This window comes from Pipistrellus hanaki, assembly GCF_964339955.1.
Source record: "Pipistrellus hanaki genome assembly, chromosome: 4".
Lineage (NCBI taxonomy): Eukaryota > Metazoa > Chordata > Mammalia > Chiroptera > Vespertilionidae > Pipistrellus > Pipistrellus hanaki.
In genome coordinates this window covers 100,911,311-100,933,413 of record NC_140506.1, presented here as the reverse complement: position 1 = coordinate 100,933,413, position 22,103 = coordinate 100,911,311, and the positions used below count along the sequence as shown (strand labels likewise).

At 41.7% G+C, this 22,103-nt stretch overlaps 1 protein-coding gene across 1 annotated transcript in view; it reads left to right on the top strand.

The window, feature by feature from the left end:
• UQCRC2 (ubiquinol-cytochrome c reductase core protein 2) overlaps window positions 1-22,068 on the top strand; it is a 29,985-nt gene extending 7,917 nt beyond the window's left edge. Inside the window, exons 7-14 of the mRNA XM_084882743.1 lie at window positions 2,860-2,957; window positions 5,516-5,573; window positions 8,363-8,458; window positions 8,666-8,865; window positions 13,587-13,667; window positions 14,998-15,074; window positions 20,433-20,586; window positions 21,804-22,068. Of these exons, the coding sequence (XP_084738869.1) occupies window positions 2,860-2,957; window positions 5,516-5,573; window positions 8,363-8,458; window positions 8,666-8,865; window positions 13,587-13,667; window positions 14,998-15,074; window positions 20,433-20,586; window positions 21,804-21,887 (848 nt within the window). The 3' untranslated portion in view covers window positions 21,888-22,068. The remainder of the gene's footprint in view (window positions 1-2,859; window positions 2,958-5,515; window positions 5,574-8,362; window positions 8,459-8,665; window positions 8,866-13,586; window positions 13,668-14,997; window positions 15,075-20,432; window positions 20,587-21,803) is intronic.
• The last annotated feature ends 35 nt before the right edge of the window (window positions 22,069-22,103 follow it).

The window sequence follows — 22,103 nt, the reverse complement described above, 5'->3', positions numbered from 1 at the left end:
ATTGGTCCTCAGCTCCTGTCCCCGGCCCTGCCGAGCTCATGCCAGTGGAAGTGTGTGTGTGTGTGTGTGTGTGTGTGTGTGTGCAGGCAGCTGGGGCCCACTCCACAGCCTTTCTTCAGAAGGCTCTGGAAGAAGACAGGTGGCTTCAGAAGGGGTGGAATGGGCAGACCTCATAGTGCCTCAGACCTGTCATTGATCTGCCCCCAGAGGAAGCCAAGGCTGTACACAGCTTGGTCCTCCCACACACACCCAAGCGCAAAAGAGGCAGCCACCACAGTGAATGGTGTGGAAGCTCCAGCCCAAGGCCAGTTATTTGCAACATCTGACATCAGCCTGCATCAAAGCCCGCCCAAGTGGACCCAGAACCTACACAGACAGTGTTGGACTTCAGACCACACCAGAGCCCAACCCGGCCCAACCCAACTAGCCACGTGAAGAGCACGTGCACCTGCAGAGCAGGATTCCAGCAGGCACCGGACCCTACTGGGAACAACTCCAGCCGGGGGGGGGGGCGGGGGGGGCGGGGGGGCGGGGGGGGGGGAGAGCAGCGGCTGGTCCCTGCACAGCAACTCATACACTGTGATCGAGGTTTATCTTTATAGTCAGCCACCTGAGGGCTAGCTCCACCCATGAACAGGCCTACAGCATGTAAGACTCAATTACAACAGGAGGCTGCACAAACCCCCACAAGAGACATTCCTGGAGCACCCAGCTCAGGTGACCTGGAAGAGTGAGCCACTGAGTCCCACAAGAGCCATCCTAACAAGCTGGAGAGTCCTGGCAGATCTACCTAACACACACAGCAGGCAGGCAGGCAGGCAGCATGCAGACCCTCATCTCCCTGACAGTGGGTGCGATATAATGAGTGCTTGGTTCGTGGTAGCTGATACTATTGCACGGTGATACTTTGTGCTACAAAGGAGTGTGATCTCTGTTACTCCCGACTTCTACCAAAGAAATACAGGTGTCCCCAAAGATGTATGCACCTTAACAGCTGATCACTCAATTGATGTTTCTTTCTTTTCAGATTTAACCCATTAGAATTATTCAAAGTGTGTATATATTGTGGGGAGATACTTTAGAGATAGAATGGTAAAATTTACACAAGACTTTTGTGTCTATAGTGGCTTCTTCCCTGCTGGTAGCAGGGAGGCCCTGCTGGCAGGCGTCAGCCCGTCTTCCTGTGCTGTACACAGTGACCCTCTACAGAACACCCACTGAAAACCCTCTCTAGAGGCTTCTGGTCTGTGAGAAAGCCAGGCTCCTCACACAGCACATGTGCTCACGGGCGTGGCCTGCCCTGGCTGCCTCCCTTGGTTCTTTTTTTCTTTCTTTTTTTTTAATATATTTTATTGATTTTTTACAGAGAGGAAGAGAGAGGGATAGAGAGTTAGAAACACCAATGAGAGAGAATCATCAATCAGCTGCTTCTTGCACACCCCCTTCTGGGGATGTGCCCGCAACCAAGGTACATGCCCTTCACCGGAATCGAACCTGGGACATTTCAGTCCGCAGGCTGACACACTACCACTGAGCCAAACCGGTTTCGACCTACCTTGGTTCTTGCTCTCCCCACCCCTCCTAGCTGCAGTCTCCCTTTGAATCAAATTGTCCTCATATTTTATGCCGTTGTCTCTTTCTGCTGCTTGAAATGCCATTCCCAAATCACCCCCCTGGCAGACACCTACTCATTCATCCCAGAGTTTACTTCTGTTAACTCCTATCTGTTCCCACTGCCTTCCCAGATCCCTCTGCACTTTTGATGTACTATTGACATCATACCCATAATACTTGATCTCACCGTTTTTTTTCCTCTCAACGATTTGGTTTTGTTTTTGGGGTGTGTTTTTTTGTTGTTGTTTTTTTATTTCAGAGAGGAAGGAAGACAGAGAGAGAGAGAGGAAATAGGAACATCAATGAGAGAATCATTGATCAGCTGCCTCCTGCATGTCCCCTACTGGAGATCAAGCCCGCAACCTGGGTACGTGCCCTTGATTGGAATCCAACGCTCTATCCACTGAGCCAGACCAGGTAGTGCTCTCAACATTTTGAGGATAGACTCGTCTCTGTATTGCCAGCACTTGCACAGGACCTGGCATCGGAAGATTGCCCAGCAGTAAGTAAATGAAAGGGACATAGCTCAAGCAAAGGCTCCAGCAGGAAGCAGGGACAGTACCAGGGCACTGGGGAGGAATACAATTTGGGGGTAGCATTGGCCCCTGAAAGCTAGTGATATAACCTAAACTTCACACTCCCCTAGTGCCTCTCACCCTGACAGCTCCCTCATTACCTAGAGAGGGAACCCAGAAGTAAATATGTAGGTTAAATGATTTGTCCGAGGTCTTATGGAAAGTCAGACTTCCTTTATACTTTCCAGGGAGATAGGGAAGTGTTTATGTGGATTCTAGCGTGTAGAAACTACTGTCATATGTATACTCTCTTTTCTCAGCAGTTTCAACTGGCAAAAGTTTTAAAGTTGCCATAAAATGTCCTGGCCAGTTTTTCTCACTGGTTAGAGCATTGGGTTATGGGTTTGAGTCCTGGTCAAGGGCATGTACCTGGGGTAACCACAACAAAGGGTTATGGGTTTGAGTCCTGGTCAAGGGCATGTACCTGGGGTGCAGGTTCGACCCCCAGCCCAGTTGGGGCATGTGTGGGAGGTAACCAACCCATGTATCTCTCATGATGTTTCTCTCTCCCCTCCCCTTTCCATCCTCCCTTCCACTCTAAAAATCAATGGAGAAAATATTCTCAAGTGAGGATTAACAAAATAAACATACTAGTTGCTTTTTAAATTCTAAAACATGTTATCTTTTTTTTAATTATATATCCGTAATTGCTTCTTTACTTGTTTTTCAGGTATCATTGAAAATCTGCATGCTGCAGCTTACCGAAATGCCTTAGCCAATTCCTTGTATTGTCCTGATTATCGGATCGGAAAAGTGACACCAGATGAGGTAATGTGGAACACTTATGTTTTAAAATGTATTTCTCTGCCCAGCCATCGTGGCTTGGGTTGAGCATCAACCTATGAACCAAGAGGTCACTGTTGGATTCCCCATTAAGACATATGTCTGGGCTCAATCCCCAGTGTGGGGTGTGCAGGAGGCAACCGACAATGATTCTCTTTCATCATTGATATTTTATTCCTCTCTCCCTCTCCCTTCCTCTCTGGAATCAATAAAAATATTTTTTAAATAAGTAAATAAATAAATGGGGGGTTTTTGGGGGGTTTTTTCCCCACATTAAACTGAACATTCATCTGCCATGTTGGGTTTATTTGCTAACTTTTTAAAAAGTAAGTTTTTATTGATTTTAGAGAGAGAGGAAAGGAGGGATAGAGAAACATTGATGAAACATCCATAGACTGCCTCCTGCAAAACGGGCCAAGCTGTTTGCTAATTTTTTTATTTATTTTTTTTAAGAAATACACTTGCTTCCCCCCCCCCCCCCCTAGCTTTTTAACTAAAATTCTACCAGAACAATTTCTGTATGTTTTAACTTTAAAAAGTTTTATTGTGTGAGGGACCTGTTCATTTCAGAAAACAGTGACAAGCAAAGGGAAGGAAAAGGTCTCGTATCCTAAAGGCAGTCCATGTGGACATGTAGGGTCATTGTCCTCTAGACCTTCTCCGGGTGTGTCATGGAATACTGTTCAACCACTTATATTATTAATTGATGTGGAAAAATTCCATAGTGTATTGTCAGGTGAAGGAAATACAATTTATGAACAGGATATACCAAAGGTCCCATTTAAAAAAAACAAAAATATGTGTTGTGTCAACTATAGTTTAAAAAAAAAAAAAAAAGAGTAATCAAGTATGTATCTCATAGATAAATACCAAAATGTTAACTAAGATTGTCTCAAGTTATTAGCATTTTTGAAATGTGTCCTTAGGCTAAAGGAAATTCTAAAGAAATTAGTGCTTGAATACTTTGAGCAATGGCAGCATTCAATAGAAAAACCTCACTAGAAGAGGGGAAAAAAGAATGTGGATATCCAAGGCAACTCTGTATTCATAGACACCATTCATTTTAGAGCACAGAAATTTGATAACTTGATTAAAAATTCAGTCTCACTACCCTAGCCTAGTGATTCTCAACATTATAACCCATTGCCAAGGAACCTCGGTAGCCAGTTTCTTCTGTACCCCCCATAACGAATTTTTTAAAAATATATATTTTATTGATTTTTTTAAATATATTTTATTGATTTTGTACAGAGAGGAAGGGAGAGAGGTAGAGAGTTAGAAACATCGATGAGAGAGAGTCATCGATCAGCCGCCTCTTGCACATCCCCTATTGGGGATGTGCCTGCAACCAAGGTACATGCCCTTGACGGGAATCGAACCCGGGACCCTTCAGTCCCCAAGCCGACGCTCTATCCACTGAGCCAAACCGGTTTCGGCGCCCCCCATAACGAATTTTTAATAACACAGATACACTGTCTGTTTATGTACTGTATCTTTATTTGTACTCTGTATATAAAAGGAATAAGATTCTTTTCTCACCCAGAAGAAGCTATTTTCATTCCTTTGAACCATAGTGCTCCTGTTGAGAATACATGTTAAAGTCCGACTTTTGTATATTAGGTCTAAATCTCACTGGTTCTCAGGTCACTAGGGGTGGGGTGTGGTGGGTAGTTTTAAATAAAGATTCTAGGATTCCACATTGAGTTCTACTGTATATCAGCTGTGTATGAGCCTGGGAATGGGTGGAGGTGGGGAAACAGTGATAGTGTTTTGTTTTTTAAGTCCTCCAGATAATTATTTCATCATCCAGGTTGGGAACCTTGGCATAGACGGTAAGCTCATGACAAGATGGGTGAAAGGTAGAGTAGGGTAATTCTGTTAGCCCTTCTATAGAATGTTAATGGTGGTTTAGTACTACCTGCATAAAGACAAAAGAAACCTGGTATGCTGCTTAAATTACATTATCTTAAAATCATAAACTAGATCCCACTCTTTTCAAGTTCAAGCCAGGGTGTGCTCTAATTTTTTATTCTCTTTTTTACTTTTTTTTCCCCCCAGCAACATCTTTATTGAGGTGTAATTCACATTCATACAGTTCACCTACTTAGAGTCTACAATTCAGTCATTTTCATTATATTCACAGCTGTGTAACCACCAACACATTACGTCCTAGTGTTTTTAAGCCAGGGGTGGGGAATCTCTTTTCTGCTAAGGGCCATTTGGATATATTACACTCATTTGCGGGCCCTCCAAAAGGATCACCTTAAAAATTAGCCTGCTGTATTTGGTCAAACATGTAACTGACTTGCCCCTAACACCGGGGCGGGGCCAGACCAGGTTACTTTGAGCCTTCCCCGGCACGGGCTGGGCGTCCCCACTCCTGTTTTAGGCAGGACTTCTAAAGAAAATCCTGGTTTAAAGCTGTATCGTTTCTTACACAGCTTCTAAGTGAGCATTTTCTTGCTGAACTGCAGTTTTAAGTTTTTACTGCTTTTTAGGTATTTATGCCAATATAAACTAATGGGTGTTTTTCACTTCCTCAGTTACATCAGTATGTTCAGAACCATTTTACAAGTGCAAGAATGGCTTTGGTTGGACTTGGTAAGTGGGAATTGCCTAATGTCAGTTTGCTTCTTTAAGAAGTAATCTTTTAAACTTAAATAGGTGAACATGGGATTGAACAGGATTGGACAGCTCAGTCCTGTTTATGTGTCTTAGGGAGTCTGTGATGAGATTTTAATTGCTAGTGTGTTTTCTTGGAAAGCAGAATCCACCACTTAACTTTGTAAACACTAGTTTAAATTCATCACAGTGTTGGCAAAACCTTTGACAAAAGGGCAAGTTTCTCTAGGCAGAGAACTTACTAGTTTTTTGTTGTTTTTAAACTTTTTTAAATATATTTCATTGATTTCTTACGGAGAGGAAGAGAGAGGGATAGAGAGTTAGAAACATCTAACGATGAGAGAGAATTATCGATCAGCTGCCTCTTGCACACCCCCTATTGGGGATGTGCCCGCAACCAAGGTACATGCCCTTGACCGGAATCGAACCCGGGACCTTTCAGTCCGCAGGCCGACGCTCTATCCACTGAGCCAAACCGGTTTCGGCTTTGTTTTTTTTGTTTGTTTGTTTTTTTAGGAAGAACAGTTTAATAGAAAAATAGACAAAGGGCATGAACAAACAACTGGTGGGGAAATTGTTTGTGGGGGTGGGAGTCGGTTGTCATGGTAAAAGATGGTCAGCCTCACTAATAATTAAGAAAATTTTATCTGTTAGATTGGCAAAAATTAAAAGGTTAACCCTGCCCAGTATTACCCAGAATATGGAAGTAGTAGGCACTCTCAAAAGTTGTTGGCAGGAGAATAAAATGATAGAACATTTTTGGAGGCCTATGTTAGTATATTTAAATTCTGAATGTTTATGTTCTTAGACCTAGCAGTTTTACTTTTTAGAATTTAACCTGCAGAAACATTTGATCAGGTTTACAAACTGGTTGCATGAGATTATTTGCAATATTGTTTTTGGTTCATGTGTTTTGTACATAGTAGCTTAACTGAGGTATAGTAATTCATATGCCGTAGAATTCACCCATGTTGTGAAGTACAATCAGAGTTGTGGGACTGGTGACACTGTTATTTCAGATTATCTTCATCGTCCCCAGAGAGAAGCTGTTCCTCTTAGCGGTCACTCCCCACTCTTCCTCCTCCTCGCCTCTCTGGCAACCACTGATGTGCTTCCTGTCGATTTAACTGTTAACCGTTCTGGACTTCTCACATAAATGGAATCATAATTTTACATAGCCTTTGTAACTGGCTTCTTTCACTTAGCATAAGGTTTACAAAGTTCACTCATATTATACCACGTACCAGTGTTCCCTTTTCTGGCTGAAAAATATTCCATCACCATATTTTATCTGTCCACTCACCAGCTGGATATGTGTGTTGCTTCTACCTTTTGGCTATTGTGAATATAAACATTTATGTATAAGGTTTTTGCTAAATTATTACACTTGTTTTTATTTTTTCATTATATTTTTGTTGATTTCAGAGAAGAAAGGAGAGGCAGAGAGAGAAAGATCAGTGATGAGAGAGAACCATTTGATCAGCTGCCTCCTGCATGCCTCCTACTAGGGACCAAGACTGCAACCTGGGCATGTGCCCTGACTGGGAATTGAACCACACACTCCTGTTTCATAGGCTGACGCTCAACCACTGAGCCACACCAGCCGGACTAGAACACCTTGTTTTTAATTCTTTTGGGTTTATGCCTAGGAGAAGATTGTCAGCACATATTTGAAGAACTACCAGACAATTTTCCAAAGCAATTGAGCTATTTTACATTCCCACCAACAGTGCACAAAGTTTCCAATTCTCCATATTCTCACCAACACTTGTTATTTTCTGCCTTCTTTACTATGGCCATCCAAGCGGATGTGAAATCTCATTGTAGTTTTGATTTGTAGCTCACTGACGACTAATGACATTGAGCATTTTATTTTGTGTTTATTGGGCATTTGTATAGCTTCTTTGAAGAAATGTCTATTCAAGTCCTTTGTCCATTTTTGTATCAGGGATTTTGTTTTGTTTTTATTGTTGAGTTGTATGTTTATTCTTAAATATATTTTTATTGATTTTTAGAGAGAGAAGGATAGATAGAAACATCAGTGATGAGAGAGAATCATTGATCAGCTGCCATCTCTACACCCTGCCCTGGGTATCAAGCCTGCAACCCAGGCATGTGCCCTGACTAGTAATGAAACTGTGACCTCCTAGTTCATTGATCAACACTCAATGACAGCCATGCTGGCTGGGCTAACCAGTGACCTCTTGGTTCATGGGTCAGCCAACACTCAACCACTGCAGCACACTGCGTGGGCTGTATGGTTTTTTTAATTGCTGAGTTATAAGACGTATATTATGCGTACTAATTCCTTACCAGATACATCACTTGCAAATTTTTTCCCATTCTGTGGGTTGTCTTTTTTTTTTACTCTCTCAGAAATATCCTTTGATACACAATATTAATAGCCAACTATTGGAAAACGGACTGTCCATAAAGAAGGGGTTGGTTAAGTAAATTCGTATAGTGGAATTCTTCATAACCATTAAAGGTTTGATGTAGACCACTCACTTAGTTGTAAATTACGAAAGACAAGTTAAATGTTAATACAGTAACCATTTTGTAAATAAAATGAAGGTGATATTATACATGCCTAGAAAAGGTTCTAGATTAATATGTAGAAACTGTAAATAGGTATCTGAGAGATGGCATTTTGGGGGAGGGGACTCTTGTTTGCTGTTTATTTCTGTAATATGAATTTAAAATAATAGATGTTTTACAATTGTGTTTTAGAACTTCTGGTTCTAGCTTGTTTTTTTCTGGTGAAATAGGTGTGAGTCATGCTGTGCTGAAGCAAGTTGCTGAGCGGTTTCTGAACATGCGGGGTGGGCTGGGCCTGTCAGGTGCAAAGGCCAGGTACCGTGGAGGTGAGTGCGTTGCTCTGTGAAGTAGGTGTCAGAAGGAACCCCTCTACCCCAGTGTATGTCCGAGGGGGAAGGCAGGCTGGCAGGGGAAGAGCGGTGGGCCTCAGAAAAGCTTAGCTTAGGGGGTTCATACTGTTGGGCACAGAATACTGAGAATAAAACCGGTGGTGACCAAGCCACTTTCTTTTCACCCTCTCCTGACCCGCCCAGGTGAGATTCGGGAGCAGAATGGGGACAGTCTTGTTCACGCTGCCTTGGTGGCAGAGAGTGCTGCCACAGGAAGCGCAGAGGCAAATGCGTTCAGTGTTCTCCAGCATGTCCTGGGCGCCGGGCCCCACGTCAAGCGGGGCAGCAACGCCACCAACTCTCTGTACCAGGCTGTTGCCAAGGGGATGAACCAGCCATTTGACGTAAGTCTGCCCAGTCGCTCTCTCCTCCTCTGTTTTCAGATGCTCAGTGTTTACAATGCAGTCTGATAATCTGTATTTAACATTAATCTCTTAAATTTTAAGACGGACACAAAAAAAGGTCTTTGTTGCAGGCTCAATCCCCAGTGGAAGATACACAAGGGTGGGGACAGCTGATCTATGTTTCTAACTCTCTCCCTTTCCCTTCCTCTCTGAAATCAATAGAAATATTTAAAAAAAAAAAAAACTTACTGTCTTTTCAATTATTCTAATATACTAGAAAGAAAAATACTTTAAAAATCGGGAGTTCACACTTGAGTTCCCTTTAGAATAAAGCTTTAAATGTTAAACATTCTCTAAATTCTGATTAGTTTTTTTTGTTTTTGTTTTTTTCTAAATTTTCTTCTGTCCCCTTCCGTTCTATGGCTGAATTTCACTGGTCTTTATGTTTTCCATTCACGTATACAAGATACACACCAGGAAACTCCTCCAGCTTGAGATTAAATTAAAAATTATGACATTTAATCTTAGCAAAAAGTCCATGCCACTTTGTTTGTTAATCCTCACAGAGAGAGAAAGAGAAGAGAGAAAGAGAAACATCGATGGGAGAGAGACATCAGTTGGTTGCCTCCCGCACATGCCCTGAACAGGGCAGGGGATTGAACCTGCAGCCCTGATGGATGCCCTTGATCAGATATCAAACCCAAGACCCTTATGAGGACAGGTCCACACTCTTAACCACTGAACCACACCAGCTAGGGCTTTACTCCTATGCTTAATACTTGAGTGCCAGATTTCAATTTAATTTTTCTCATTAATTTTTAGAGAAAATGGAAAGGAGGGGTGGGGGGTTGAGGAGAGAAACAGCAGTGTGAGAGAGACATCGATCTGTTGGGGTTGAGATCAAACCTCCAGCCCAGGCACATGCCCTTGACCAGGAATTGAACCTGAGATCCTTCTAACCATTGGCAACACCATCCAGGCCTCCGTGCTACTTTAGAAGACTCCTTTTTTTGACAGTGAGGAAAGTGCTAAAGCTTTCAAAATAATGATGTTCAAATCAAGAGAATTTAAAATGTCAACAAAATATTAATGAATGCCCATTGTTTGCCCAGTGTACTAACTTTCCATGACATTCAGTGATAAGCCTTTAAAACGTAACACATATACCCTGATTTCTCTTCAGATTGCATAAATCTTGCCTTTTACTAAAAGGTAACACATGGCCTGGCCGGTTTGGATAGAGTATTGGTCCTCGGACTGAAGGGTCATGGGTTAGATTCTGGTTTAGAGCAGGTACATTGGTTGCAGGCTCTATCCCTTGCCCCAGTTGGGGCAAGTGTGAGAGGCAACCAATGGATATGTCTCTTTCCCATCAACGTTTCTCTCTGTCTCCCCCTCCCTTCCACTCTAAAATCAATGAAGAAATATCCTCACATGAAGATTAACCCCAAAAAAAGTAACACGTACTAAATTGGTAGGATTAAGTATTCATAATTTCAGCAGCCATCATGGCACAGGTAGGTTTATGCCTCAGAAAGTGTTTGGCCATTTGACTTTTAACAGTGAAAATTAAAATCAATCTTCTCCTTTTACTCCTTTATTTTTGTTTATTTGTTTTAAAGAAAATGAGGAGGAGAGAAGGAGAGAGAAAGAGAAACATCGATGGGAGAGAGACATCAGTTGGTTGCCTCCCGCACATGCCCTGAACAGGGCAGGGGATTGAACCTGCAGCCCTGATGGATGCCCTTGATCAGATATCAAACCCAAGACCCTTATGAGGACAGGTCCACACTCTAAACCACTGAACCACACCAGCTAGGGCTTTACTCCTATGCTTAATACTTGAGTGCCAGATTTCAAACTGTTTTATTAGCAGAGGCCTTTAAAAAAAAAAAAAATTTTTTTTTTTAAATTGATTTGACAGAGGAAAAGAGAGGGAGAAATAGAAACGTGAATCAACTGCTTCCCACATGCCCCCTTTTGGGGATCGAGCATGCAGTCACAGCATGTGCCCTGAAAGGGAATTGAACCTGTAACTTGAGTGCTCAATCACTAAGCCACACCGGCTGGGCCAAAGGAGCCTTTTTATCCAATATAGTTTCCCAACTGCAATGCCTACATATAGAAGTATTTTTCTTTTTAAGAAGTTTTGAGAGTTACTCGACAATGAAACCCTTTGAATCTTCTGTACAGAGCCTTAGAGTTCCCTGAAGCACAGTTTGAGAACCATTGTCAAAATGATTTCTAAATTAAATTCAGCTGCTGCTTTTTAAATTTTCCTCCAGATTTTTTCTCCTGGTTCATGTTCTACTCTGGGTTTTTTTGTTTTTGTTTCTTTGGTGTTTTTTTGTTTGTTTGGTTTTTTGTGGGTTTGTTTTTTTTGTTTTGTTTTTTGGTGGGGGTTTTTTGGGGTGTTTTGGGGGTTTTTTTTTTTGTGTGTGTGTGTGTGTGTTGATTTTTAGAGGGAGGGAGATAGAAACATCAATGATGAAACTCATTGATCTGCTGCCTCCTGTATGCCCCCTACTGGGGATCAAGCCTGCAACCTGGGCATGTGCCCTTGATCAGAATCAGACCCAGTACCTTTCAGTCCACTAACAGGCGGACGCTCTCTCCACTGAGCCAAACTGGCTAGGGCTACTCTGTTCTTTCTTCACCATTGTATGTTAATTATGCTTTGGAGTGGCTGGAGTTTAATCCTAGTCCAATGACTTTATTTTTGTTAATCCTCACCTGAGGATATTTTTTCCATGATTTTTAGAGAGTGGAAGGAGGGAGAGAGACAAAGAGAAAGAAACATCTAACAGTTGCCTCTTGCACTTGCCCCAACTGGGGTCAGAGATTGAGCCTGCAATTAAGGTACATGCCCTTGACCGGAATTAAACCCGGGACCCTTCAGTCTGAGGGCCAACACTCTAACCTCTGAGAATAACTGGCTAGGGCCAATGACAATTTAATAGAAATTTCTACTTCCGAATTTGATATGTGAATAGGATAGTCTCAGAATTATAATTCAAGTAGTTAAAGCACAGTTTTTCTTATGCTCTCTCCAAGCTATAGGGGCTGCACCACTGGGTCTCACATTTTAAAGTACATGAGAACCACTTGGAGCATTAGTTTAAAATGTGGCCCTAGACCACATGTGTCAAACACAAGGCCCGCGGGCCAAATCCAGCCCACCAGGCCTTGCAATGTGGCCCGCACCGCGCTGTCATCACTGCACTCCGCTGTCAGTTTATGACATTGTCAGTTTATGACTGTTCAGTAAACCATTCGGCCCGCGATTTAGGCTGGATTTTAGATTTTGGCCCCTTCTCTGATTGAGTTCGACACCCCTACCCTAGACTGTGCCTACAGGGATCTGAGTGGGTGATCTGGTGCAGGAACCTGAAAGTCTGTGTTCTTAGTAACAGCTCGGTGATCTTTAGGCAGATGGTCCACAGCAGTGTTTCCCAACCTTCTCTCATGATGAGAATCACCTGGTGGAGTTGTTAAAACACAGATTCCTGAATCCCAACTAAGAAGTGCTAAACTAGAATTTTTGAGAACATATACCGTATTTTTCGGATCATAAGATGCACCGGACCATAAGACGCACCAGTTTTTAGAGAAGGGAAATGAAGAAAAAAAGATTCTGAAACAAATAGTGTCCTAAAATATTTTATGTGCATTAAAACCCAACATCACAGTCATAAACACATGTAATCAACCCTGTAAAGTAAACAGCAGCATTTAGAACCATTTTAGAGCCGGGCAAGCACACAGAGACCACACAGAGCCGGGCAAGTAAAAAAAACTTTTTTTTTACAGTATATGTGTAGGCTATATTTGGACCATAAGACGCAGGGACTTTTTCCCCCCACTTCTGGGGGGGAAAAAGTGCGTCTTATGGTCCGAAAAATACGGTAGGTAAAATTGCACACCTAACTTAGTGCTCTGTATATAAAATCTGTCTTAGAGCACTAGTTAAGTATACAATTTTACCTATATGTTCCCAAAAATTCTAGTTTAGCACTTCTTAGTTGGGATTCAGGAATCTGTGTTTTAACAACTCCACCAGGTGATTCTCATCATGAGAGAAGGTTGGGAAACACTGATATAGATAACAGCCTCCGAGCAGAAAGTTTTCCCTAACCCTTTGACTTTGGTCTCTGAAGTGAAAGCGAGTTGGTGAAAGGAAGTCAGCAACAACAGAGGGAAGAAGGCAGGTTTGTCTTGTGCCACAATCATAATAATAATGTTCACAAATCCATGTTTGTGCTAATCTTTAGTCATAATCAAAATAGGTTAGAAAATACTCATTTAAAATTAGAGTAATCCACCTGTTTTGGAAAGATTTAAAACAGAAAAGTTAAAACCATTATTATTCTTCCCTGGTCAGCATAGGTCAGTGGTTGAGTGTCCACCTGTGAACCAGAAGGTCATGGTTTGATTCCTGGTCAGGGCATATGCCACGTTGTGGGTTCAAATCCCCATTGTGGGGCGTGCATCATAGATACTTCTCTTTCTCTTTACCTATCTGAAATCAATAAAAATACTTTTTTTTTTTAAATGATCATTTTGAAAGAGATAACGCTTCAGTCCTTGACAGACTGGCTAAATGAAATGCTGGTCTATTTACTTACATTGTGAAGGTATAAGTTTTGTGAGACAACCATAAGGAAGTTGTGCACTATTCCACCTGGTAGAATGGCGTACAGTTGAGTTTCATTATATTTCAGGTTTCTGCTTTCAATGCCAGTTACTCGGATTCTGGACTCTTTGGGATTTATACTATCTCGCAGGCTGCAGCTGCTGGAGATGTAAGTTGCAAACTCATCAACTCTAACAAGCTTTTACCTTAAGATGTGGAGTGTTTGAATGACCTGACATGACTTAGCAGAGCTCTGGGATATCATGGAAGCGTCCCTGCTATGGAGGAGCCTGAGACACGTACACAGTGCTTGCAGGAGAGAGGAAAGAAGCTCCTCGGTGGTGTCTGGGTCTGTTGGAGAAGTGGCTTTGAGTTGTCTCTGGGACGTCTAAATTGAGAGCTCAGGTGACACAGGGAAGTGCAGAGTGTATCTGGGAGTCCTCGGTACACACACTGTGTTGAAATCAGGGTTTGGTATGAGAAACCATAGGAGAAAACCGAAGCTCCTATGCTCTGTACTTGAAGGTGCTCCAATTGACTCAGGAAAATGGCCAAGAAAACAGGAAGAACAAGAAGAGAAACTGGTGCATTTGGAGCCAGGAAAGAACAGTAAAGACCATTTTGATCTACCCTGGATTAACCTCCCTTTAGTTACCATAGAGAGGTCTTAGCGGTTTACCAAAGTAGGACTTTAATTAAACAATAATTTACATTACCAAGGAATTAACGAGAAGTGAAGCCAGAGGGACCTCACTGATTGAGATAAACCAAGGAACTAAAGATCTTGACAAAGTGGAAAAATACGGACAGCATGTTTTAAGACATAGGCCGGAGGTTTTCAAATTGAGAATTTAGTGGGCGGGGCAAATCTAGTTGATGGCCAGGCCTAGGGTGTGCCTATGGACATGGGCAGCTGAAATAGAAGGTCCTAGAATTTAGGTGATGAATGAGGGGGGACATGAAGTAGCAGACCCAGAATAGTGCCAAGGTTGGGGTGGAGAGAATCGTGGGCCAGGTTTATTAATTGACTCATTCAGCAAATATTTATCACGTGCTCACCCACAGCACTGGAACCTGATTCTTCTAACTGCAGCTCCCAAGCATTGTCAGGTTGTCACTGGCTGGATGGATTCTACTTCTCAGTGAACACTAAGACAGCAGTGTTTACTACAAGATTCTTTGAGAGGCTGGGGACATTTTAGAAGTGCTTATTCTCTAAAGGGGATGATAAGTCAGAGTGTGCTTTTCCTAGACCCTACTGCCATCCTCTGCCACTTCTGTAAGAAATTTTGCTACTCAGATACTGTAAGTTATACAGACAGCTACTTGATGGAACATTGGAAAGATAAGGAACACGTGGTGACTTAAGAATCCCAAATGGACACTCTGCTCTTTCTCTGCAGCTAACCTCCCCGCTGTGTGTTTGCCTTAGAGGAGCATTTGATTGCTATAGAAGCTGGCACTGCTTAGAGGTGACCAGTTTTCAATGTCTGTCCTAGGTTATCAAGGCTGCCTACAACCAAGTCAAAGCAATTGCTCAAGGAAACCTTTCCAGCACAGATGTCCAGGCTGCCAAGTAAGTTTCAGGAGTAGCTGTGTTTTGTGTTTAAATTATGTGAAAGTTATATTTTTTTAGCTATGACAATATTGTAATGTATGCACAAAAGGGAAGTGCAAGATATAGAAGAATATATTTTATGATTTTTCACAGAGAGGAAGGGAGAGGGTTAAAGAGCTAGAAACATCGATGAGAGAGAAACATCGATCAGCTGCCTCCTGCACATCTCCGACCGGGGATGTGCCGCAACCAATGTACATGCCCTTGACCGGAATCGAACCTAGGACCCTTCAGTCCGCAGACCTACCACTGAGCCAAACCGGTTTCGGCAATATAGAAGAATATTTAAAAGGGAAACAAGGCTGTATCCTACCACCTAAGATATACAAGTGTTAACATGCATATTTTCTTGACCATTTTTATGCATTTTTAAACGTAATTGTTCATATTGTATATATAATTCTGTCCTATTGATAGTGTTTATTGTACAAATTTGAACATTACAAGCACAAAAAAAGACCTTTCATTCCCAATGATTTCTCTGTTTATAACGTTACTAGAGGCCCGGTGCATGAAATTCATGCACGGCTGCGGGTTCTCCTCAGCCCAGCCTGCACCCTCTCCAATCCGGGACCCCCCAGGGGATGTCTGACTGCCAGACAGCCCTCTCACAATCTGGGACCACTGGCTTCTAACTCTCATCTGCCTGCCTGCCTCATTGCACCTAACTGCCTCCCCCAGGTGGCCTGGTCACCCCCAACTGCCCCCCCTTGCAGGTGTAGCTGCTCCCAACTGCTCCTGCTGGCCTGGTAACCCCAAGCAGCTTGCTCAGTCGTCCGTTCAGTTGTTTCAGATGCGATGGTCACTTAGCCTTTTATATATATAGATGATTCTATTCAGATTACTAAATATTGGTCATAAATAATAATTGTTATCTCAAAACATCAAAGTTATCTTTGGGTTTAAAACATTTGTCATTCATATTAATTTCTTGGTATAGATCACAACTGTGTTAAGAGGTGTAAACATTATAGTGAAAGCTCTGCCTTAAACGTATGTGTGGTCCTAGCTGATTTGCCTCAGTGGATGGAGCATCAGTCTGTGGATTAGAGAGTCCCAGATTGCGGGCTCGATCCTTAATAGGATTGGCAGGAGGTAGCAAATCAATGATTCTCTTATCATTGATGTTTCTCTCTCCCTCTCCCTTCCTCTATGAAATCAGTAAAATATATATATAAAATGTATGTATGCGTGTGGTTATATTTTTATTCTTATATTCGAAGTCACAATGTGAAAAGGTTACACCAGTTTACAGTTACACCACCAGGATATGAGTGCCTGTATGACCATAGCATTGGCAACGTTTTTTTTGTTTTTTTTTTGTTTTTGTTTTTTTTTTTACTGATGTGATAGACCAGAAAAATATGTCTGATTAAAGACTGAAGTACTCATCTCCTGTTTGGTGAATTTAAATTCCCACTGTCCTCGCTGAAAGTGCAAACAGCACCCCTGACTGGGCAGTTCCAGGGTCTGACTAACAGAGACAGACTTTTGGCAGAGTTGGAAATGAGGTTACATTTTCATACAGCATTTTAAAACATTTAACTTTGACTCCATCCATTTAGGACAATTCAAAATATGAGTCCTAAAACTCAACTGGTCTCCATGATCTGACCACCACGAGGTAACTCGTCTTTCTGCTTACAGTAATGTAAGTAGTTTAAGGTCTGAAAGCAGTACAGAGTTTTAAGAGCACTTTGGACTGTTTCCTCAGCTATCTTTGGTCAGGCTCAGGTATGAGCCACTTCACTGCTTTTCCTCTTCATTATGCGTTTCTTTTTCTCAGCTCACCAGTCAGTATTTCCAGAGATAGGATGAGCAATACATCTAATTCTTTTCATCCATCTTTTCTTATGGCAAAAGTTTTACAAAGACACATTGCAGCAGAGAAGAACATGTGAGCAGATTATGTGCAGAGTGATTGTGGTAGTCAGCTGGAAGATAGTGCTTTGTCAGAAGATAGTGATGAGTCTGACATTAGACCATCATGAAGGCAAAAGAGAAACGTGTCTGACAATGAAAATGATTGTGAAGAAGAATAGCAGGAAAGCATTTTACCAGCCTTGTAGGATCATACAAATACTGCAGGCAGAATTGTTTACTTTAAAGACTCACCACGTTTTTTATTATAAGTGTGGGTTTTTTGTTTTTGTTTTATCTTATTCTCAAACCAATTTATACCATCACCAAATAGAAAAATACCACAAAACCTCTGCTAAAATTTCATTATGGATGGACGTTACTTATCTGGAAATAAAGATCTTTCTTGGTTTAATTATATTGACGGGACTAACGAAGAAACCAGAATGGTCAACCAACCCTTTATTTTCAAAACCTATGACTGCAAAGAGGTTCAAGCAAATACTTACATTCTTTCATCTGAACAGTAATTCACAAGCAGCATGTAACACAGACCATCTTTACAAACTCAGACCTCTGTTGGGTCATTTATCTCAAATATCAATCTTCATACTACAAAACAGCAGTTACAACCAGATGAAGAGTGACTCCATGGAGAGGACGCATCATACAAATACTGTGAGAGTGGCTATATTTGCAATTTCAAGATACATACGAGTGAAGGTAAAAAGTTACAACAGATGATACCCATCTTAACGGTCTTTTCTTGGTTCTTGGCCTCAAAGTCACCATGATAATTACTACAACAGCGTGTTTAAGGTGAGCTATTATTGAAGAATAAAACACTGGTCTGTGGAACAATAAGGAAGAATCATGCGTGGATTGCCAGAGCTACTATAAGAAAAATCAAAGAGCCTTCAGAGAGAAGTGACGTTTTTGTAGAGGTTCCATTATTCTCCTTACATAGATAAAAGGCCATATCATATACGTATGATATCGACCAGTCATGACATCTCTACGATATCCACATGTAAATAACATCACAAAACCTGCATGCACAGTGGATTGCATCAGATATAGAAAGAGAGTCAGGCAGGTCAATATTTGGTGTACAGCAGTATTATCTTGCACACAAGTATCAAATGGCATGAAAAAAAAAAGTGGGTTTCTTTTTGATAAATTGTACCTTTTCAATGCATTTAAAATTTCTTTGTATAATAGTTTGTTGTTTTTTTAATGTACAAAAATTTTGTGCTCAAAATCACTAGAGTGGATTACATAAAATTCAACTGAATGCAGCCCACAACCTCGCACCTCTTCCATTATATCTAGAAGAGCTCCAAATAAAGATCCACCACTCAGATTCTCAGGAAAATTTAAAGATCATGTTTTACCAAAAATAGTAACCAGTGATAAAAAAAAAAATCTCTCACTAGGGCATATAAAGGATGTTCTTCTAAGGGAAAGCATAGTGAAACACAATAAGAATTAAAACTTGGTTAGTACCATTGCATGTAAATACATGTTATACAATAAAATACACCCAAAAATATTTTTAAAATATAACATATGACAAAATAAAGTACATTTAAGTTTTTTTTAGATACTTTCATTTAATATTCAGTTGTAGAAAAAGTAATGCAGAAGTTCTGACTTGAAATAGCCGGTCAGCAGGGTGCTAAGTGTTGCCCACGCAAGAAGTATAACAGTGAATACAAACCAGGAGAAAGCACCTGATTGGTCACTTCTGTTCTCGTTCATGTTATTATTCTTGTCATACTGAACACACTAAGAAATTGCCTTTCAAATAATAAATAAATAGCAATTTTTATAAGGTGTGGCAACATGTAGAAAGTGGAATTTTGCGTTATTAATGTCAAGAATGTTTGTTTTCTGCCCTGGCTGGTTTGGTTCAGTTTATAGAGCATCAGCCTGCGAACTGAGGGGTCCCAGGTTCGATTCCGGTCAAGAGCACATGCCCGGCTTACAGGCTCGATTCCCCAGTGAGATGGGATATGCAGGAGGCAGCGGATCAGTGATTCTCTCTCATCATTGATGTTTCTATCTCTCCTTTCCTCTCTGAAATCAATAAAAACCCTATATAATAAAAGAATGATATGCAAATATCTGAACAGCAGAACCACCGAACAACCAGTCAAAGCATAATATGCTAATGATATGTTAAGGCTGCTGAGCCGCTCGCTGTGACGTGCACTGACTACCAGGGGACAGATGCTCCGACCAATAGGTTAGCTTACTGCTGGGGTCCGGCTGATTGGGGCTGAGCGAGATGGGCCAGACTTGCCCTGGAGCCTTCCCATGATCCCTCCCCAGCAGGGTCCCTCAGCCTGGCCTTCACCCTCTTGCAATCCTGACCCCTCGGGGGATGTCAGAGAGCCGGTTTCAGCCTGATCCCGCAGGCCACTCCCCTTGGCTGGTGGTAGTGCCAGCCTCTCCCATCAATTGGGACTGCGTGTGCAGTGGGCACAGGGTGAGCAGGAGCGGCAGGCAGCACTGGGCCGCGGGTTTTGGCCCAGTCATATAGGCCACCAGAGGGACACCACCCGTACACAGATTCATGCACCAGGCCTCTAGTAATTTTTTTTTTTTTTTAAAGAAAGTTTTCTGCCATCTAGATAGAGTTGATATTTTCTCTTATAGGTTTCTTAATCTTCCTGTAGTGAGAGAGAGAAAGTAAGGTATCATTTCTGAAGGGACAAACTAATAATCTCTTGGTCAAGTTTATTGCAGGTAAAATTTTTTTTAATTGACAATTTGATAAAATTGCATATAATTGTAATTATGTTTAAATGGAAGTCTTGGTACAGCATGGCAAAAGAAGGTAGTTTGAGAGTTATATAACTCAGGTGCCTTATTAAACACCAGTTTCTTTCTGGGAAAATTGTGAATTAGATTTGGTTTTACCTCATTTTGATGCTTTTGTGCCCACATTGACCCTGCTGGGATTTATAAGACCTATACTGTCTTTACCCACCTGCCTCTGCATTACTTCCTGCCCTCAATGGTACAAATCCCAGGATAGAAATTGGGCTGCGATTAGGAAGATAGCTACAGAATTGCAGTGCCTTAAGAGCCCAAATATTTTTCTTTAATAGCAATGCCTAAAATTATCACCAAAAAAGTAGGTATTAAGAGTTACTTCATTAATCAGAACTTTAAAATAATTTCAATTAGATCTAAGTTCTAGTCCAAAGATCAAAAGGCAATCTGTTGGGTTTTTTCATATAATCTTGTATTGACAATTTCCTAAATGATAATGTAAATAATAAAATAGTTGGTGGGCTGAAGAAACAGAAGGGAAATCTTTAGCACTGTAAGATTTCAAAGTTGTTAATTTTGCATATTTACAAAATATTTTTGAGAGTTTGGGAACACTTATAAAATCACCTTTCTCTATAAAACTGGCTTCTGAATTCATCGCCTTTGGTTGGACAGGAACAAGCTGAAAGCTGGGTACCTGATGTCGGTGGAGTCTTCGGGGGGTTTCCTGGACGAAATCGGGTCGCAGGCTCTCGTTGCTGGCTCCTACGTGGCACCGCCCGCAGCCCTTCAGCAGATTGACTCAGTAGCAGACAGTGACGTCATAAGCGTAAGCAAATGAGCACTTACCATTGAACTTCGGTGCCTTGACCTTTAGTGACCCCTTTTCAGAAGGCACGCTCAGCTTCCCTGGGCTGTGTGTGTGACTCTGGAGCTGCGGGTGCCTTCCCACCTGGTGTGGAGGCAGGAGGCTCAGCACCATCAAACCTGCAAGTAGCTTCCTTGTCAACTTGGGATTTATGTTTCTTTCTCAGTTATCTAAATTACCATTAGGTTAAACATTTTAAATTGTTAGAGGTCAATAAAAATCAAATATTGGCAATTTTACGATTCAAACTAATAGTCAAGGTGGATATTTTTTCTTTTCACTCCCCAGAAACAAACTCTGTCCTGCCAACCCTTCCTGATCCAGCATCTCAAGATTTTCTTTTGTCTTCACAGTCTAAGACATTCTCCTGCTCTTGCTATATTTTTTTCATATATATTATTTTCTACAAGATGAGTTGTTTTGAGAGCAAGGAATATGTCTTCTAGCTTTTCTTTGTAATCCCTAATATGCCGAACAAGCACATGATCTACAGAATAAATCCAAAGTCAGTAGATTTTCCCAGTCATTTCTGTATTAAAAATGTCAGCCGCCCTTCCATTGTAGAGGCCTGAACCTTCTCAACAATAGGTCTACCGTGGGGATAGGAAAAAGACAGCTTATGTTAAGGCAGTGACCCTGACCTTTCAGTTGGCTACTCTTCCAAGCGTCTGTCCTCATTTGCCGCCGCCACCACCACCACCACCACCACCACAACCGTGCTTGAAGAAAAGGTGCCTGAGACCATGTGGAGGATGATACTCATGGTATTAGACGTAACCGCACCAACCTGGTCGTGGTGTAAAGAACACTAAAATGTGGCTTTTCAGTTAGTAATCAGTGTGTTTTTATTAACTCAGACCATTTGCCTTTGTAATACAGAAACAGGAAGTCCACAGCCCACCCAAGGCCACCTCTGCCCTGTTTGCAATGCCGGTGAGGCTGTCCTTACCCCTCACAGAGAGCACCCCTCACCCAGTCACACGGGAGACCAGGTGCTCACAGGAACAGCCGAGCTTTTCCTCAAGTTGAAACCTACCCGCCCTGTCCTGTAGCTCAGCTTCACTAGCGGCTTAGTGTCCTGTCCATAAGGTCTTGAAGGAACAGAATAAGTGCTTTTTAAGTACGTGACAGTACATGTTCTTACTTTAACTTCCTGCCTTTTGTTTGTTTACTCAAAGGCTGCAAAGAAGTTTGTTTCTGGCAAGAAGTCAATGGCAGCGAGCGGAAATTTGGGGCATACACCTTTTGTGGATGAGCTATAAGCCGTAAGCACATTGTAGGAAAGAGCTGGACATTTTCTCAATCCAGGGCAGCAAACATGAAAGTTCCACGTCTGTAATGTAACGTTTGTCTTGGTTTTCAGTGAGGGGAAATACCTTCAAAAGTATACATGCAAGAAATTGTTCCCTCCTTACCTGAAGTCAATAAAATATTCTAAGTGTTGCTTGGCATTTTTCCTAATCAGTTAATCAACAAGT